Source organism: Poromitra crassiceps (assembly GCF_964638095.1).
Source record: "Poromitra crassiceps genome assembly, chromosome: 4".
NCBI classification, from domain to species: domain Eukaryota; kingdom Metazoa; phylum Chordata; class Actinopteri; order Beryciformes; family Melamphaidae; genus Poromitra; species Poromitra crassiceps.
This window is the reverse complement of record NC_139626.1, coordinates 58,437,716-58,458,277: the sequence shown is the minus strand read 5'-3', so window position 1 is coordinate 58,458,277 and position 20,562 is coordinate 58,437,716. Positions and strand designations below refer to the sequence as shown.

General features: G+C 45.7%; 1 protein-coding gene across 1 annotated transcript in view; it reads left to right on the top strand.

Annotated features, from left to right (window-relative positions):
• The window catches only part of col9a1a (collagen, type IX, alpha 1a), a 74,070-nt gene that overhangs the window by 50,606 nt on the left and 2,902 nt on the right, over positions 1 to 20,562 (top strand). Inside the window, exons 23-30 of the mRNA XM_083635716.1 lie at positions 4,735 to 4,788; positions 9,927 to 9,998; positions 12,647 to 12,682; positions 12,799 to 12,843; positions 13,692 to 13,724; positions 17,989 to 18,135; positions 18,256 to 18,310; positions 20,171 to 20,359. Of these exons, the coding sequence (XP_083491842.1) occupies positions 4,735 to 4,788; positions 9,927 to 9,998; positions 12,647 to 12,682; positions 12,799 to 12,843; positions 13,692 to 13,724; positions 17,989 to 18,135; positions 18,256 to 18,310; positions 20,171 to 20,359 (631 nt within the window). The remainder of the gene's footprint in view (positions 1 to 4,734; positions 4,789 to 9,926; positions 9,999 to 12,646; positions 12,683 to 12,798; positions 12,844 to 13,691; positions 13,725 to 17,988; positions 18,136 to 18,255; positions 18,311 to 20,170; positions 20,360 to 20,562) is intronic.

Genomic DNA, 20,562 nt, shown 5'->3' with positions numbered 1-20,562 from the left:
TCCAATTTATTTATTCATATATATATATATATATATATATATTTATATATATATATTTATATATATTTATACACATACATACATACATACATACATACATACATACATACATACATACATCATATATATACACATGAAATGATCAGTAATGGAATGCATTACATTCTGTTGGTCGAGGCCAAAGTTGCAACACAACAGAAGAGCTTCCATTCTAGAATGTGTCCTTTGTTTCCAGATTAACAGTCAAGCTGTGTTTTCTTCGTAGTTCAAAGGCAGACAGAAGGCTGATAAACAGAAGGCTGATAATAGGATTATCCAGATCATCATGAAAGAAACACTGTGCTATTGTCATGAATCATAATCTAACTAGGCGGCCTCTCTGAACACATACATTTTTGACCCATTTAGAGGGGAAGTTTTACCACATTTTGAAGTAAGTAAGTAAGTCATCTTTATTTGTATAGCGCTTTTCAAAACAAAGTTACAAAGTGCTTCACAAAACATGATGAAAGATAATACATACTCAGGGGTAAAAAATAAAGTATAAAATAGTATAAAACACCAAAATAAAACACAGTATAAAATAGGATCATTAAAATAATACAAATCAAATAAATAAAAACAACGACAAATGCTGTAAATGTTTAAGAGAAGGCGTTCCTGTAAAGGTGAGTTTTAAGAAGTGATTTAAAAGAATTTACTGAATTTGCTAGCCTAACGTCCTCAGGAAGGGAGTTCCATAGCCGCGGGGCACGAACAGCAAATGCCCGCGGTCTCCTTTTGTAGCGAGGCGGGTTTTCGGAACATTTAAAAGAGTCAGACTAGAGGAACGCAGGCAGCGGCTAGGCTCATAAGGTGCTAATAAATTTAAAATATAAGTAGGAGCAAGGCCATGTAGTGCTTTAAAAGTGACCAGTAAAATCTTAAAATCACATCTATACTTAACAGGAAGCCAGTGAAGGGAGGCGAGGATGGGTGTAATATGGTCTTGTCTCTTGGCGTTTGTTAAGAGTCTGGCTGCTGCATTTTGTACCAGCTGGAGACGGGAAATGGATTTTTGGCTGAGTCCTGAATATAGACTATTGCAGTAGTCTAGTCGTGAGGGGATGAAAGCATGGATGACTTTTTCAAGGTCCGTTTGTGACAGGAAGGCTCTGATTTTGGCTATGTTTCTAAGCTGTAGAAAACAGGATTGGACTACCTTTGTAATTTGTTTGTCAAAACCTAACTCGGAGTCAAAAATCACTCCCAGATTACGGGTGGTCTGTTTGACATTGCCAGATAGATTGCCAAGCTTGTTACGCCATTCTGCGGTCAAGTTGGGAGGGCCAAACAGAATGACCTCGGTTTTCGACTCGTTGAGCCTGAGGAAATTAAGTGACATCCAGCACTTCACATCAGACAGACAAGCCATCGCCCGTGCAATGTTGTCTGTTTCGCCGTTTCTAAGCGGGACATATAGCTGCGTGTTGTCCGCATAACAATGGAAATTAATGTTGTGATTACATTAACAGTTAATACAATGCATCATAGAACACATTCATAAATTCACCATATTCATAGGTATCTTTCTGCTCAGTCTAGTAAAGCACTTAGAAACTTTGGTACAGTATAACCACTTCTTAACATGCAGTGGAATCCGTATTATAACCCGCTCCTAGCCGGTTGGCCTGCATGTTAAACAACAATTAGCCGGCCTACGCGCACTCCCGCGAGTCCGTATCATATTCATCTCAGTCCCCGGTGTAGGATCCGCATTAGCGCAAAAGCGGCTCCTGTTTAACTCTGGCAGCTCATGATCCAGATCATCGCTCTTATGTGAGTGGGCGCGTGCTGGCACTTTACATTAATGTCCCATCATTATTTTCATGAATGGACATAGCGTTAGTTACGTGGCTGGATTATTTGGAAGACAGCCAAATTAGGTGAGTAAACAACTAAAAGTTGAATCCCCCATCTGCCAGTTTAAAAATGCAACAAGAGAGATGATAGCCTACTAGAGTTGCGCGATCTTGACCTCAGTCAGATCGTCAATCGCCACCCTTTGACATTGCTAATAGATGATGTCATCGCGCAAGCACATGGCTATATATTATGGATGTTAACGTCCATATTAATTAGATTCAGCTGAGCTCTTGCTGTAGGCTACTTTGCTAACTTAGCATCGATGCTAGCGGGACTTACCCAGCTATCGTCATTGCCTGCTTTTACTGCTGCTTGCTGGTAATAATCCCATCATCAGAAAAAGTCTCCAGATTTGTCGCTAACGTTAGTCTCTTCTGAGAAGTTTTCTCGAGTTGGATGCAGCCAGTCTATTGTGTGAGGCAGCCATTTGAGCCAGGCAGTGTTGTGTGACTGTGAGCGTCCACACTGCGGAGGAGAGGAGCTGACTGACTGACAGCCTATATCGAGACATAGGCCTAGCCTAACTTTTGTGGGGAGAAATACATTTAAAACTAGTCAGATATGACTTGAATATGCCACTTGTAAAATAAATCACCCACAGTGATTGACGACGGTGCGACCACTATTTTGACTGCGCTCATTTTTGGCACAATGCCACTCCTCGCTATTGCCTGAATGGTTGGAATGGACCCTCTGTAAAACGGCATGTTTTTGAATGGAGTTTGGTTACAAATTCGCTAAAGCTGTTTCCTATCACATTTCTTGTTATCGATACATGCTATCCCGGTATCCCCCCCCCCCCCCCCCCCCCCCCGCCCACTGTCAGAAAAAACGGCTCATATCCAGTTGTTTCTAAACAAAGACCCCTCATGTTTAAAAAGGTAAAACCGGAAAATATCCAGCTCTAACTAGCCAGACATGATCCAGACTTCATGTTTAAAAGCCACTTATGAATCAGTGGGCAGGTTGTTCTGAAAACTGCAGCACTGAATTTCAAATAATCCGTTCCAACGCAGCTTTGATCAACTGACCTCCTGTGTTCTCTCTGTTCTAGATTTGACCTCCTGTGTTCTCTCTGTTCTAGATTTGGCCTCCTGTGTTCTCTCTGTTCTAGATTTGGCCTCCTGTGTTCTCTCTGTTCTAGATTTGGCCTCCTGTGTTCTCTCTGTTCTAGATTTGGCCTCCTGTGTTCTCTCTGTTCTAGATTTGGCCTCCTGTGTTCTCTCTGTTCTGGATTTGGCCTCCTGTGTTCTCTCTGTTCTAGATTTGGCCTCCTGTGTTCTCTCTGTTCTAGATTTGGCCTCCTGTGTTCTCTCTGTTCTAGATTTGGCCTCCTGTGTTCTCTCTGTTCTAGATTTGACCTCCTGTGTTCTCTCTGTTCTAGATTTGACCTCCTGTGTTCTCTCTGTTCTGGATTTGACCTCCTGTGTTCTCTCTGTTCTAGATTTGACCTCCTGTGTTCTCTCTGTTCTAGATTTGACCTCCTGTGTTCTCTCTGTTCTGGATTTGACCTCCTGTGTTCTCTCTGTTCTGGATTTGACCTCCTGTGTTCTCTCTGTTCTAGATTTGACCTCCTGTGTTCTCTCTGTTCTAGATTTGACCTCCTGTGTTCTCTCTGTTCTAGATTTGGCCTCCTGTGTTCTCTCTGTTCTAGATTTGACCTCCTGTGTTCTCTCTGTTCTAGATTTGACCTCCTGTGTTCTCTCTGTTCTAGATTTGACCTCCTGTGTTCTCTCTGTTCTAGATTTGACCTCCTGTGTTCTCTCTGTTCTAGATTTGACCTCCTGTGTTCTGTCTGTTCTGGATTTGACCTCCTGTGTTCTCTCTGTTCTAGATTTGACCTCCTGTGTTCTCTCTGTTCTGGATTTGACCTCCTGTGTTCTGTCTGTTCTGGATTTGACCTCCTGTGTTCTCTCTGTTCTAGATTTGACCTCCTGTGTTCTCTCTGTTCTGGATTTGACCTCCTGTGTTCTCTCTGTTCTAGATTTGACCTCCTGTGTTCTCTCTGTTCTAGATTTGACCTCCTGTGTTCTCTCTGTTCTAGATTTGACCTCCTGTGTTCTCTCTGTTCTAGATTTGACCTCCTGTGTTCTCTCTGTTCTAGATTTGGCCTCCTGTGTTCTCTCTGTTCTAGATTTGACCTCCTGTGTTCTCTCTGTTCTAGATTTGGCCTCCTGTGTTCTCTCTGTTCTGGATTTGACCTCCTGTGTTCTCTCTGTTCTGGATTTGGCCTCCTGTGTTCTCTCTGTTCTGGATTTGACCGATCCTGTGTTCTCTCTGTTCTGGATTTGACCTCCTGTGTTCTCTCCGTTCTAGATTTGACCTCCTGTGTTCTCTCTGTTCTGGATTTGACCTCCTGTGTTCTCTCTCTTCTAGATTTGACCTCCTGTGTTCTCTCTGTTCTAGATTTGACCTCCTGTGTTCTCTCTGTTCTAGATTTGACCTCCTGTGTTCTCTCTGTTCTAGATTTGGCATCCTGTGTTCTCTCTGTTCTAGATTTGACCTCCTGTGTTCTCTCTGTTCTAGATTTGGCCTCCTGTGTTCTCTCTGTTCTGGATTTGACCTCCTGTCTTCTCTCTGTTCTGGATTTGGCCTCCTGTGTTCTCTCTGTTCTGGATTTGACCGATCCTGTGTTCTCTCTGTTCTGGATTTGACCTCCTGTGTTCTCTCCGTTCTAGATTTGACCTCCTGTGTTCTCTCTGTTCTGGATTTGACCTCCTGTGTTCTCTCTCTTCTAGATTTGACCTCCTGTGTTCTCTCTGTTCTAGATTTGACCTCCTGTGTTCTCTCTGTTCTGGATTTGACCTCCTGTGTTCTCTCTGTTCTCAGGGTGAGCGAGGTGAGCGGGGGCCTGACGGGCCTGCAGGATTACCAGGAGCCAGGGTGAGACATGAGACCAAGTCAATTGTAAAGGACGCTGAGGGATCACATGCACCCATCATCGGGTTTTGACATGAGCATTCATTCAGGTTTGAGCAAATAGCACAATTCACATTAGATCATGTGAATTGGCAAACGCTGAAGCACAATAATCTGTCATTTACCAGACAGCCGACTACTGACTGCAGCAGTGGCACAATATGACATCAACCAGGAAGTGTTTTACAGGTGGTGGTGGGGTTTGGGTTTCAGGTTTCACATCTTCAGACTAAGTTCATCTTTGCTCCATTCACTCACAATGGAACATGAACTTGGTCCCAGATTTGGGGGATCTGTAAACAGGAAGAGAGAAGATGCTGAGCGGGTTCACAGTAGACCTGAGGCCGAGAGTATCAATGACTAGTCAAATGAGAAATAGTGTTTGTTTTAACCTGCAAGGAATACCAGACGGGAGGGGCTTGCTGCAGCACAACAATGCACTTAGGGGCACTTTACACGAGGACGGTTTCCTATGGTGACGGGGAATCATTTTATCGTTTGTGCCTCCCTTTTAGACGGCGACGGCGAATTTGCGCTTAGGAAACGACCCATTTTGAAACCGCCCTCCAGAGTGAAATTCTTGGTGACGCTCCCCCGCTGAGCGCTCCATGTAATCGCTTGAGACGGCTCATTTCGGGAACCCTGACGTGGCTGCGCACGCGACACACGCGACTGCGCCATAGCCGTGCGCGAGTTGGCGGCCATTTTCAAAATAAAACGTCAGTATGAATGAAGTTTGGCAACATTCAGAATTAAGCTACACTGCGGCCAACTTCAGTGACATGTTCATAACGTTACTGCTGCGAGGAGCCGATGGCTGCACCCGGTCGGCATTTAACGTTAGTTACAAAAGCACGTCGACAGTGTTTTCTCACTGCCAGTAGCCTAACTACAACAGTGGGGTTTGACAGATAGCTAGTCCGACCGGTGTCAGCACAGTCAGCGCTCCCGGGCCTCGCTGCTCGTGAAAGATTTCCAATAGGCGTTATTCTGATAAACTGGTCACATATATGTTACGTTCTCACCCGACAAATATTAAAACTTTAAAACAGTTTGGGTTTTTTTTTGTGCTTGAAAACAGCTTTTTGGCAAGTCTAAATGACTGCGGTAGGCGTACTCTACTTCCGTGTTTAAAACCGGAAAGACGATTACGAAATGACGTCACGCAGAAGCGTCCTTGTATGGGCAAAGAATAAGGTGATCACACTGCCACCTAGCGACCTGGCATGTACATTACGGCGTTTTAAAAATTCAACAGCGCTCATGTAAACAGGGAGAAGGTGTGAAGGAAAAGGTGTGAAGGAAGGTGCCGCGTCTATGTGCCGACAGGCCGCAGTGCCGACAGGTCGCAATGCCGATAGCCCACAAGCAGAACCAGCTGAGCGAGGCGGCGGTGGAGCTAACCTCTCCCAGCCCCCACGCCAAACCTAACCTCCCCCCATGCCTAAACCTAACCTCCCCCAGACCCTAACCCAAAACCTAACCTCTCCCAGCCCCCACGCCAAACCTAACCTCCCCCCATGCCATGCCTAAACCTAACCTCCCCATGACCCTAACCCAAAACCTAACCTCTCCCACCCCCACGCCTAAACCTAAGGTCGGCATTGCGGGTGGTCGGCATAGCGGGTGGTCGGCATAGCGGGTGGACCCCGTGAAGGAAACGCTATTGTGTCGTTTCTTCCAGAAACTGTCCTCGTGTAAAGGGCCCCTCAGTTTAAGAGAGTATACAGTATGGGTGCCCTCTGCACACTAATCCAGGCTGCAGCTAGAGGGGGAACATCATTCAGGAACAAGTAGGAATCCAGCGCACACCGGGAGTGTTTACGACTGACTTATTTTTAATTTAACTCACATAAATTGAGCAAACAACGCGTTTTCGCATCATAGCTTCTTCAGGTTCTGCAAATTAAGAAATGAGTCAATCGAACAATCCTGATCTGCGCTGGATTCCTACTTGTTCCTGAACGCACTTAGCTTACTTAGTACTTTACTGCAATTAGCTAAACTGTCTGGCAATAATTTGTTATTGTTCTATTTAGCAAACCCCGCCCATCTGCTGCTAGCATCTATAGAGGGATTGTTGCAACTGTTGTTGCCGACGTGGTCCACAGTGAGCTGATTTGGTATGATCAGAAAAGATGGGGCTGAGTGCCGGACCTTGTGGTGCCCCGACCTCAATTAGAATGCACGGTGAAAAGGTCTGACCGTGTCATTGGCTGAGAGCACTTGAAATTAGCCGCAAATGATGGTTTGCTATATTGGGTCTTTGATAACCATTAACACGGCAAGAAGGGTTTGATTCTCAACACGCCAAGTCCCAATGTCAGAGAAAACGTGATTAAAGCACAAAACCAAGGTAAGAGAAGAGACCTGAGACATCCAAAGACCTTCATGAAGCCGCGAGATGAACATGTTGACTTTATGTTCACGCCGCCACACAACACTCCCAATTCTCCCAGCTGTTGTTACACCCAAACACATCGCTTCAATTTTCGGATCAATAGATTTCCTGGCCTCAGGAATCCATGTTCTATTCGCCGTTACTTTCAAAAATCAATTATTGCCTAATGGTGGAAGTCCAAGCTCAAGATCACCACCAAATTCAGATCAATTGTTCTTTGCTCAAAGCCCTCTCTGTCCACCAAATGTCGTGGAAACCCACCATAGGTTTTTTGAGATACACTGCAGACAGACAGACACACACGCACAGGGAGACAGACAGAGACAGGCAGAGAGAGACAGACAGACAGAAGGACAAACAGGCAGACAGATAAGAATTAGAGTTGAAAGGATTCTGATAATAGTCTTATGGGAGAAGATGAAAAGGAGAAAGCGGATGAAGACCTGAAGAGAAGATGAAGAGAGGGTAAAGAAGAAAGACTATTTTAGCCACACTGAAATATTAAGAATGGTGCAAAAACAATATCGTAGATCTCACTGACATTTCGGTGCCATTCCCTGCCCTGTGGTACTACTCCATTGTGACAACATAAGCAAGCAGTACTCCATTCACTTCAATAAGAGGAGCAGCAGCAAGTCCCAGACACACCGGGCAGCCGGCCACGAACTGAAGCTCCTCACAGTATGAAGCTCCTCACAGTGTGAAGCTCCTCACAGTGTGAAGCTCCTCACAGTGTGAAGCTCCTCACAGTGTGAAGCTCCTCACAGTGTCAAGCTCCTCACAGTATGAAGCTCCTCACAGTATGAAGTTCCTCACAGTATGAAGCTCCTCACAGTGTGAAGCTCCTCACAGTGTGAAGCTCCTCACAGTATGAAGCTCCTCACAGTGTGAAGCTCCTCACAGTGTGAAGCTCCTCACAGTGTGAAGCTCCTCACAGTGTGAAGCTCCTCACAGTGTGAAGCTCCTCACAGTGTGAAGCTCCTCACAGTATGAAGCTCCTCACAGTATGAAGCTCCTCACAGTATGAAGCTCCTCACAGTGTGAAGCTCCTTACAGTGTGAAGCTCCTCACAGTGTGAAGCTCCTCAGTATGAAGTGAGCGATCGGTGTTCAGGAACACTGTCTCCCATCCTGTGCGTACTATCAACCAGTGTTGGGCAAGTTACTTTCAAAATGTAATATACTACATATTACTAGTTACTTTCATTTGAAAGTAATAAGTTACTTTACAATATTGCTGTCTGTGTAGAGTAACTCGTTACTTATTACACTACTTTTGCATTACTTTCACCAAAACAACAGCAGCAGCAGAATGACATCGCTGTCCCGGAACCATCCCGAAAGATAATGTCAACCGCCTTGAAGTCGCTGTAAACAATCCAAAATTCAAAAATGTTATTCTTTTCCTTTGTTATTGTCATCTTCTGTAGTGGTTATTTGCATAACAACAGACAGTTTGATTAGGAAATGATTGTATCTTTATTTAAATATGTGCTTTGATTTTTTTTTTTTTCATTAACTCAATTTGTAACTTGAGTTACTTGACAAAGTAACTGGTATAATATTACTGAAATCCTATAAGTAATAAGTTATAAGTTACTGCTAAAAGTAATATATTACATGTAATATGTTACTTTTGTAATGAGTTACCCCCAACACTGCTATCAACACACGGATCGGTTCGGCAAGATAAGCCTTGTGTCTTGCTCCCAACAGCCACTGCAGCGGCGATTATGACGTCATCGCACGGGGCGTGTCGGGGGGGGGCGAGGCCTGAGCGCAGCGCGGCGCGTCCACGGAGATTTTTCTATCAGCGCGTCGGGTTTTGCTGCCTGTGCCTGTGAGATCTCCGTGGTAGGCTATCAGCGGACATCTGCTGTGATTGAGTCCTCACCGTCGTAAAGTCGCCTTTTGAAGCATGACGTTCGATTATAACGAACTAGTTCTGTGGCTTAGCCATCCCAAATGTTGAGGGTCGTTTTTTATAATTTAATACATAGAATTGGGAACGTTACATTCAATTTCATTCAGACTGCCTGGCGCCTGGAGCTGCGCACTGAGTATGTTCTGTTTTGGCCCGCGCAGAGTGCGCGCGCCCTCCTCGGAGCCCCGCCTCCAGCGCGTGCGCGAAGAGTATGCCAGAAGCTTCAGGCAGTGCTGTATTAGGTAGCGTGGGGTTCAGGCAGTGCTGTATTAGGTAGCGTGGGGCCTTTATGAACCTCTGGCCTGCAGTGAATGCACTAATCCACCGGTGAGCGGGCATGAATGGGCTCCTGTTGGACCGGCCCAACGGCCCCGGGGGGATTTCTCTGGTTCAGAGGGGGATTCAGGGCAGGAAGGTAAGCTGAGAAGCCCTGAAAGAGCCCTCTGTTCCCCAGGAATGCCTGGAACCGGTCGGCCCGCAGCATGCCACAATCGGTACCCCACACATCTGAGGGTGGGGTGAGGGTGGGGGTGAGGGTGGGGGTGAGGGGGGGCGGGCGGGGGTGAGGGTGGGGTGAGGGTGGGGGTCTCCACCGTCGAGACACTGTGAGGCTGAAAGAAAAAGTTATTTTTTTCTTCATACTGTATGTGGTGAGATGCTCAGCTTCACACAGTCGAGTCAGTGTTTTGATTTGAAGGGCGTTTGTGTGTGTGTGTGTGTGTGTGTGTGTGTGTGTGTGTGTGTGTGTGTGTGTGCGTGCGTGCGTGTGTTTTCACAGGGAGGCAAAGGCGATCTGGGTCTTCCAGGACTTCCTGGCCCTGCTGGTTATATTGGTCAGAAGGGAGACAGGGTAAGAGACATCAGACTGTCATGAAGCCACAGAACACACAGCAACCTGAGAGCCCAAATACCACGGCTCCCAAATCCATCAGGAGCAGGGTTAGAGACACACACACACACAGATCACGCAAAATTGCCGTTTAGGAGTCCCGCAAAGCCCGCAGCCTCGCCACAGAAATTGCTTTCACACAGAGCCAAGCAGCACAGCACGGCCACATTCCCGTCCTGCGTACTTTCAGGTGAAATCCCCCGCTCCCGGATTGAAAGGCGAGCGGAGGGATTTCCAGCTCCTCCTAGTCCAAATGAATATTTTCATAGGTTAGTGTAGCCTAGGCTACTGTATGATGAACGAATTCATTCAACAACAAGACTTCCGTCCTTCTCCTAGTCCGCTGAGCAGGGAGGATATAGGTGCACTCGCATGGTGGGCGGGCTCGCCTTAATATCAAAACGGGCTCCGCCGCGGAGTGCATCTGCCGACTTTCTGGCAGCGAAGTGTTGCATGAATTGCATTCAAGGAAAGCCAACGTTATTTATACAACACATTTCATAGAAGTAAATTCACTGATTAAGCAGATCGATATGGTGTCACCTTGTGTAATTCATTCAACGACCAAACATCGCCGATGTATGCCAGCCAAGGAGGTGCAGCTGTGCAGGTGTTCCGCCTTGCTGCTCCGACGCTTTCAAGTGAGGCGGGTTGCCTGCTAAACCGGCGCTGTGACGAGCTTTGCTCCCGGGGACAAAAGGCGTATAACAGTTTACCAGCAACGCGCGTTCATGGCTTTCACATCGGAGGAGCGGATCCTATTTTCCGTGCATTTTTCGGCTTTCAAGGCCGGTGTGAAAGAGCCTAGGGCTAGAGACATACAGCGGTCTGCAGATGGTGGCTATTCAGCTTTCATGATTTTGGTTTCTCATAATTACATTTACATTACATTACATTTACATTACGTCATTTGGCAGACGCTTTTATCCAAAGCAACTTACAATAACACATTTTTGTCAGCAATAGAGCATAATGGCTCAGGATCAGAATGGCTCAGGATCAGAATGGCTCAGGATCAGACTAATGTTCTGCATGATGTATTGCAAACAAATGTAGTTGAGTTACATTGGTAGAGATAGAGAGATAGATGTACCCCATAGGGAAATGTCATACACCAAACATTTAGTGCAGTGGAGAAGATAGATGAGTTAAATGATAAGTTCACATAATAAATAATAATAATGATTGGATTTATATAGCGCCTTTCCAAGTGCTCAAAGCGCTTCACAGAATCATTATTCGTTCACACCATTCGTACCAGTGGTTCGAAAGCGTGCCAGCCACACATCGGCCCCTCCGACCACCATCATTCATGTCTACATTCATACCAATCATACGAGGCAAGGAGGGTTAAGTGTCTTGCCCAAGGACACAACGACAGCAGCTGGGAGGGAGCGGGGATCGAACCGCCAACCCTTGCGTCATTGGCCGACCCGCTCTACCTCCTGAGCTAAAGCCGCCCCTATGGGAGAATGTAGAAGAAAGACTGTTTTTGATCATAGTTATTTCTATACAGTACGGGTAGGCATTGGATTCTGGCCAAAATCACAGCTAACAACAATACAGATATTCACCGCTTTGGGCCCCAAGAGACAAAATCCCATGAAATGAGGGTCTGTAGCTCTAATGTGGACCAGAGTCCATGCTGTGAAAATGTTGAGAATCTCCGATTTAGTGCATCCACGTGTGTCATTCCGTTGCTGCAACAAGACACACAATAGAGAGCCGCAGGGATGACGTATTTTTGTAGTCAGAACGCGGAAGTCCCGGACTTCCTGGTTCTTCACCGTTTCTGTCTATGGGATTTTTGAATGGGTTTTTGCCGCGATGCTTCAAATACGGTCTCTGGGCAACGCAAGATTAATCAAACGCGAACCAGAGTTCAGTCGGATAATCTTCACACATGACGACCACTTTCATGAGTTTTGTAGCGTAAATGCGAGCCCTAGAAGTAAAAAGCTCGAGCTAAGGTAATCCAGAACTACACACTGTCGCATAGGCTTCCACGTCACGTCAGCACTCCACCTGGACTGTTGTTGATGTGTGCACTGATTACCCCGGGCTGAACGGGGCTGAACCAGGTGAGGCAAAGAGAATTTCCGTGTTCGTCCTTTGAAGTGGTGACGTTATTGACGTATATATCCCCATCGACTCACCAGTGTAGTCTCATTTAGCCGTTTGCTAGCTAGCCGCCCTTTTAACGGCACGTAAAAGCTTCAAAACTCATAAAAGTGGTCCTCGTGTGTGAAGATGATATTGCTAAACACTGGTTCGCGTTTGATTAAGCCAGCGTTGCCCAGAGAGATTATTAGAAGCATCGCGCCAAAAACCCATTCAAAACTCCCATAGGCGAAAACAGTGAAGAACCAGGACTGTTAGCATCGATGATTTCCGGGCCCGTTCCTGCGGCTCTCTATAAAGGCAATCATAACATGATTATCAGAATCTACCAGCCAATAGATGGCAGCAGAGTCACCCACACTGGACCAGAAGACCTTCTTTAGTCTCACAGTGGAGCAATTAGAATGTCTGAGACTCATAAAAACAGATTTAGTTGGTTCAATATTATTCTCTAAGATGATCACATTCATTTTGTCTTCTCTCCTCAGGGTGCAGTTGGTCTCGATGGTCCGACGGGAGAGCAGGTCAGTTTTATAGAAGCTAGTTACAGATGATTAAAGATGAGTCAGGAAGATTACAGAGAGCTTTGCATCAGAGTGGCTTTCCCATGCCAACAATGCGTCATGTCTGCTGGTTTCAGGGAGCGCCGGGTGACGAGGGAACGCCCGGAGAGAGAGGAGACCTGGTGAGTGATCCCCTACCCAAACATGCTTTGTTCACATTCAGAAGATCACATTTCTGTATTCTGGGAGAAAATCTGGCTATCAGTGTATAACCACCATGGTTCCTATGCAGTTCTGTGTATAACCACCAGGGTTCCTATGCAGCTCTGTGTATAACCACCAGGGTTCCTATGCAGTTCTGTGTATAACCACCAGGGTTCCTATGCAGCTCTGTGTATAACCACCAAGGTTCCTATGCAGTTCTGTGTATAACCACCAGGGTTCCTATGCAGTTCTGTGTATAACCACCAGGGTTCATATGCAGTTCTGTGTATAACCACCAGGGTTCCTATGCAGTTCTGTGTATAACCACCAGGGTTCATATGTAGTTCTGTGTATAACCACCAGGGTTCATATGCAGTTCTGTGTATAACCACCAGGGTTCCTATGCAGTTCTGTGTATAACCACCAGGGTTCCTATGCAGTTCTGTGTATAACCACCAGGGTTCCTATGCAGTTCTGGAGATGCCTGGAGAATAATGTGAGAATATAGGTCTTAGAAGAAATGGCTCAGAAATGAGGAAAAGAGTTTTATTCAGCTCTTTATCTGAATGAAACAGCAGATGTGTTGTTGTGAAGAGTAATCTGACTGTAACAGAGTGATACAGCCTAGTTGGCAGTGATATTGCCCATATTCAAAACATATCTCAAAAAAGTAATTATTTGATGTAAAATGTGCAGGAACTCTTTTATAATGTCCCCATTAGCTCACTACCTGCACTCTGCAGGACATTCGCTGTTTTTACTGACTTTGGGAGTAACATTGAATGTGCCACATAATGAGCTTATTTACTCGTCCCTTCCCTTGCAGGGTGACGAAGGTGAAGCAGGAGAGAAAGGATCGGTATGTTCATCGCATCACTCACATCACTCACTTTGCATTTTACATAGTACACATGTACAGATGCTGCCTTCAGGTGCTCCCTGTAAACTCCCAATTCCAACCTAACAGGCCCATTCCGTAAGATTTGGGAAGAAATAAATGTGCACAAAGTGTTTTTGTTTTATTACCAATGAGTGAATGCTCCGTAACGTAACTTAAAAATGAGCCCAGCCACGTCTCTCTGCGTTCAGCCATTCCAATGCTATATGCCTGCAGACTTCGGCTCCTCTCGCAGTCGCAGGTCGGGGTTTTGCGGAAAATCGGCCGGATGTGAAGTTTCTTTTTCGTTCACGAGCCTGCCTCTCAGCACTTCAGCCAGTAAATAGTATACACCAACGAAGAAGAAGGCTAACACAGGCTAACATTACGTTAGTTAACGAACAATGAACGTCAGCAAACAACCAACAACACAGAGTACGGTAAAAAGTCCACACAGAAGAAGAAAAAAAGATTTATCTAGTGAATCCTGTCTGGCCAAACAACAGCAATGTGACCAACGTCGGGGCGGAGCTAGAGTCGGGGCCGTGTTTTCGGTTCATGGAAGGAATTTGCTTGTATTATTTGCCGCGGTCATGTGATTTTGGCTGGCCAGATAACATTAGCTTGCTTGCTAACACGACTAATGGATTTACCACCCAGAAGCTCTGCTAATAACGTCTTGTGTGGATAATGTAACAGTCCCAAATATGCCTAACGTTACTACGTTATGCTTATGGAACATTGTTTGATTGGCACTAACACATCAAGTCTGGCTATTTAGATCATGTTAGCTTGCTTTCTAAAGCGGCTAACCAATATAGATTTACCACCCAGATGCTTCGCTAATAATGTTGCCATCTTGTGTGGATAATGTAACAGTCGGAAATATGTCTAACGTCTAACTCTGTTTACATTTTAAAAACTGCGACAGTTCACACAACTTTAACACGACATGTATATATTATACATCAAACTCTTGAGCTACTTCTGCTCTCAATCAGAATGTCAAAATATAAGCGATTTGGTGTGTAGTTTTTGAGATATTAATACTATTATATTATATTACTATTATACTATATACTCATACTATTAACTGCCGCGGGGTTCCGCATTTCTGGGTGTCAAGTGACGTCACGCTGATTCGTCCTATAGGGGAAGCAGGCAGTAGCTCCTAGCTGGCTGCTAACATTAGTATCCACTTCCCCGCAGCCAATGCAAGCCAAAACACGACCAAACATGCCACAATAACGTCCGCTCATTCGTCCAGAATCCTTCCCGGCCGTCTCGAGGCTGATCTGTCGGATAAATTGTTTTCAAGTGACTTTTATCAGCCGACGTTACAAAGCAACCAGGCAGCTGTAGCCAGGCAGCTGCTGGGCGCGCGCGAGAGTACGGTGCACGCGCGCGCCAGCTCGAGCACATGCTGCCTGCAATTACTCTAACGGCCACCGGTGTCAGTAAGAGTCAGAAGTTACGGAATGGGCCTTTAAGAAGTCGGAAATATACGTTTTTCGGTGGCCATTTCAGAAAGCAAGCGCTACAGAGTTACTACAGTATATGATGCAGAGGCAGAGGAGAAAAGGCCCTTCAGGCTGGTAGTTTTATGTTTAGCCAAAATATATTGTATGGGGATGCATGTAAAAGATAATGTATGGTAATGTATGTAAAGATAATGTATGGGGATGTATGTAAAAGATAATGTATTTAAAAGATAATGTATGGTAATGTATGTAAATCTAATGTATGGGGATGTATGTAAAGATAATGTATGTAAAGATAATGTATGGTAATGTATGTAAATATAATGTATGGGGATGTATGTAAAGATAATGTATTTAAAAGATAATGTATGGTAATGTATGTAAATCTAATGTATGGTAATGTATGTAAAAGATAATGTATGGGGATGCACAAAAATGCGCGACATATAAACCTGAATCAGAAAGTGAAAATAGAATCATCTGCGCCCACACTGTTTTGAGTGACAGGTGTTACAGTCGCGTGGTTGCAACAGGGTCTGTAAGCTGTCATATTTATTATGGTCTGTCTCTTTAACAGCTAGCATCTATGCATATATACCTATGATGCTCTAAGCCAGTCCACATGGAAGACTTTAAGTTGGGGGAATATGGAGGTGACTCACCAACAGATCCTAGTTTACAATAAAAGCATTAGCTTGAAAGAAAGGAAGGAACAAAGACTGGAGCGTCGATTTATATCTAATAAGATGATTGACGTAGCAGATTAGCTCACCGATGCTGTAGTGATGAGGTGATTCCGCTCTGGACCGCACGGCCAACAATCTCTGTAGCAGCCCAAGCATCTGTTTCAGTAGCTTCCTGCCCAATCCTTTGTAGTTTGCTGTACAGTTCAGGTAGTTTGTTTGTTGTTGTAGTTTGGAGAACAGATGATTGCTGTACAGTTCAGGTAGTTTGTTTGTTGTTGTAGTTTGGAGAACAGATGATTGCTGTACAGTTCAGGTAGTTTGTTTGTTGTTGTAGTTTGGAGAAGAGATGATTGCTGTACAGTTCAGGTAGTTTGTTTGTTGTTGTAGTTTGGAGAAGAGATGATTGCTGTACAGTTCAGATAGTTTGTTTGTTGTTGTAGTTTGGAGAAGAGATGATTGCTGTACAGTTCAGGTAGTTTGTTTGTTGTTGTAGTTTGGAGAAGAGATGATTGCTGTACAGTTCAGGTAGTTTGTTTGTTGTTGTAGTTTGGAGAAGAGATGATTGCTGTACAGTTCAGATAGTTTGTTTGTTGTTGTAGTTTGGAGAAGAGATGATTGCTGTACAGTTCAGGTAGTTTGTTTGTTGTTGTAGTTTGGAGAACAGATGATTGCTGTACAGTTCAGGTAGTTTGTTTGTTGTTGTAGTTTGGAGAAGAGATGATTGCTGTACAGTTCAGGTAGTTTGTTTGTTGTTGTAGTTTGGAGAAGAGATGATTGCTGTACAGTTCAGGTAGTTTGTTTGTTGTTGTAGTTTGGAGAAGAGATGATTGCTGTACAGTTCAGGTAGTTTGTTTGTTGTTGTAGTTTGGAGAAGAGATGATTGCTGTACAGTTCAGGTAGTTTGTTTGTTGTTGTAGTTTGGAGAAGAGATGATTGCTGTACAGTTCAGATAGTTTGTTGTTGTAGTGTGAAAAAGAGATGAAGGTTCGGGTCTTGGCTTCCTACCCGGGTCACTGAAATGCTGGAGAGGACCCAACTGCATAGTATTGGTAGCGTTATCGTCCTTACAGGCACTCTGCTAACTGTCAAGCTAACCGCCTATACATCACCCATGTTAGGGCATGCTACGCAGATGCATAAACGCAGTAGTAAAAGGATAGTAGTAGTAGAGAAGCATCCGAGTTCTTCTGCTGTGTGGATCTGTGTTGGCTGTTGCTCCCTGCATTTTAGCCTATCGGCGTTGATGTTCTGACTCCTTGTTTATTGTCTCATTGTTAGCCCATTGCTACAGGCGTTTCTACTGCCGTCCCAGGCAGCAGCCAGTCAGTCCCAGTCAGTCCCAGGCAGCAGCCAGTCAGTCCCAGTCAGTCGCATGCAGGTGACAGTCAGCTGCATCCTTTTCTCAATCAAATAGCTCCTGCCACAAACAGGCAAGAAATGACGTCACAACCCATAAAATTCCAGTGCAACATGGGATATGCAGTCCTTATCGGACACCCTCTTTATAGAGCATACGCTGCAATATTATCTCATATCATGAATCACCATAATGGAGAATAAAGAATAATAGAAGAGGGAAGAGGGGGGAAGACAAAAAGCAAAGGGGACGCCCGCTGGTGTCCGCAACAACAGGTGATCTCCAGGAAGTGCAGAGCAGAAACACCACAGCTACAGACGGTTTTCACGGGAATTGTGTTGCTATGGGAACAGTTTGAACCCTCGCTTATTTCCTGTCAGCTATTGTATTAGCAAACATTGCAACAGGAAGTGAGCTGGGGGCCATTCTGAACGTTTACGTTGTCACATTAAAAGCGTCTTGACAGACGAAACAAAAGTACAAACGAGATGTTTACATTTGGCTCACTGACAATCTGAAATGCGTCATCTGGATGGGAATGCACAAGTGTGTACCCCACTTGTGTATTTTTGCCTAACCCCCCACCCCCCACACACACACACACACACTCAGCCCCGCCTCTCTGTGTACCTCTGCCGCCATTGTATATCGTATGTATTGTCCAATCAGTGTAACCCAATTGGCGCTCTGTGGTTGACAGTCTGTCCGTCTGTTGCTTCCAGACCGGCCCTCCGGGAGAGACGGGAAGCAAAGGGCCGGAGGGCGGCCGAGGAGTAATGGGCAAAGAGGGCAAGCCGGGCCAGTCGGGCCCACGAGGCATGCAGGGGGACCGGGGCGTGCCGGGCATGCCGGGGGGCCAGGGGCCAGCGGTAAGGCACCTTCACCCCCAAATAAACACCTCCGATAGGAACCCCTTCACCCCCAAATAAGCACCTCCAAGAAGAAAGGGCTTGTGAAAGGATAACTCCTCGTCGCCTTTGTTTTGACAGGGGAAATCACCAACAGATACACACATCAAGCAAGTGTGTATGAGGGTCATGCAAGGTAAGTGTTGGTCATCTTCATATTAAACGCCACTTGATATTGGCTTTCTGTAGTTTTTACCCTGCATGACAATAAGCAAACGTTTGATTGACCTGAGGAAGGAAGGAAGGAAGGAAGTCGTAGTTGTCTGTTTCTGTATTTAAATACTGTATGTGCAAAAAAAGGGGGTACGGTGGGGCAGTCGGTAGCGCTGTCGCCTCACAGCTAGAAGGTCCTGAGTTCGATTCTCACCTGGGACGCTGTGGGCGCTGGAGTTGTGACCCCCCCCCCCCCCCCCCCATATCTTCAGTGCCCACTGCCCAGGTGGGCTATCTCGTCGAAAGGGCCTTTCTGTGTGGAGTTTGCATGTTCTCCCCGTACCCCCCAGGGGGTTCCTCCGTACATAACCCCCCACTAAAAACATGCAGAAGATCGTCATCCGACCAGTGACGGCAACATCTGAAGTTGGTCCAATGATGGTCCAATGATGGTCCCCGGGCGCTGGAAAGAAAAAGCGACCACTGCTCCTGGCCTGCCCCCTGGAGGAAAGGACAAGCCTGGATGGGTCAAATGCAGAGGACATATTTCACCGGCCATCGTCAGCACGAGTGTGTGTAGTGGCCGCATGCATGTGTCGTAGTGTGTTCGTGTGACAATAAAGACGGGCTTCCGTCTGAAATCGTGTTTTTTTTTTAAGGTAAGACAGGAATGCAGCAAATGAGCATGAGCAAATACAGATTCATTTTCATCAAAAGAAAAAGTTGATTATGAACCTAAAGATGACCTTAACCATAGCCTTATGCTACGCTAATATGTTTTCATTTTAAAACAACGAGCATCTCCCAAATAATCTCTGCCCATATCATACACTGGGCATGCGCGTGCCGGTGTAAACAGGAAGCAGATTGTCGACTCTGCGGTTGGTTGCTCGGGTGCAAAAAAGACTCAAAAGTCAGAGCAGAGATGTCTTTGCTCGGACCGATGACCTGGTGGAAGTGTAAGGCTGTCAAAGCTGCCTTCAGATGGAACTCGTGAGCTTGTGGTTGGGATAGGAGCTTCCTATGGACGCTTTATATGGACTCTTCTCGTGGACATGATCAACACACGAACCCCATTTGAAGGCAGCAATAGATTGGCAGTCAGGGAAGGACACGGCCTGACTGATCAGGAGGCCCAATCAGGATCAACACGGGTGTCTGCATCATCATTTTCAAAAGTCTCCGTTTCCACTCATCCAGAGTAAAACTAAGAACATAAACAGGGTCATTAGCGTTTTCCACTTGTCCAGACTAAAACTAAGAACTTAAACAGGGTCATTAGCGTTTTCCACTTGTCCAGACTAAAACTAAGAACTTAAACAGGGTCATTAGCGTTTTCCACTTGTCCAGACTAAAACTAAGAACTAAAATGGGTCAGCAGCATTTTCAAAAGTCTCTGTCAGCACTCCTCCCCAGACTAAGAGAACTAAAACGGGGTCAGCAGCGTTTTTGAAAAGGCGTAGGGTGGAGGCTAGGCGTAAACGTAGCAAGTTACTGTATGCATTTCAAAATGAAAACGTATTTGTGTGGAATGGATGTAGCCTCAGCCTCAGTGGAGACTTTATACCGAACCCAAACCCAATGCAGAAATGCTGAACCTTTATTCCTGATTCATTTTGAAGCAATTTTGACTTTTGTCTGTGTTGTGGCTGATCAGTTTCCATTCTTCTCCTCCTCATTCTGCCTTCTAGCTTTTCTGTGCAGCTCTCTCATACATGGTCATTCTGGTGTCAGGGCCCTGTGGCTCTGACTCTGCTTTCAATGTTGTTTATCCAGTCATTTAATGTCATTCAACTGATTCATTCTTGTGTAAATGCCTAAAATGTAAACGTCTGTGTCACAGAGCAGCTGGCCCAGCTAGCAGCCAGCCTGAGCCGGCCCGAGTCGGGCATCTCTGGGCTCCCGGGCCCCCCTGGGCCACCTGGCTCCCAAGGCCCCGTTGGAGAGAACGGTTTCCCCGGACACAGCGGGGCGAGAGGGCTGCCTGGTCTGAAGGGGCCGCCTGGTATGCTTGGCCGCAAGGGACCCAAAGGTGAGATCCCAGGAGCTTTGTTAACGTGAATTCTCGGGTCCTCCGTGACGCGTCTTACGTACCGTAGCCGTAAAACATCTGACCGCCGAAGCACGAGTCCAAAACAAAAGAACGGCAGGATGAGGGACGGATAAAGGAGGTAGCTATGCCCGTCGAGGAAGCGTCAGATGGAGACTTGACCGATGAGGACAAATGGAAAGCCC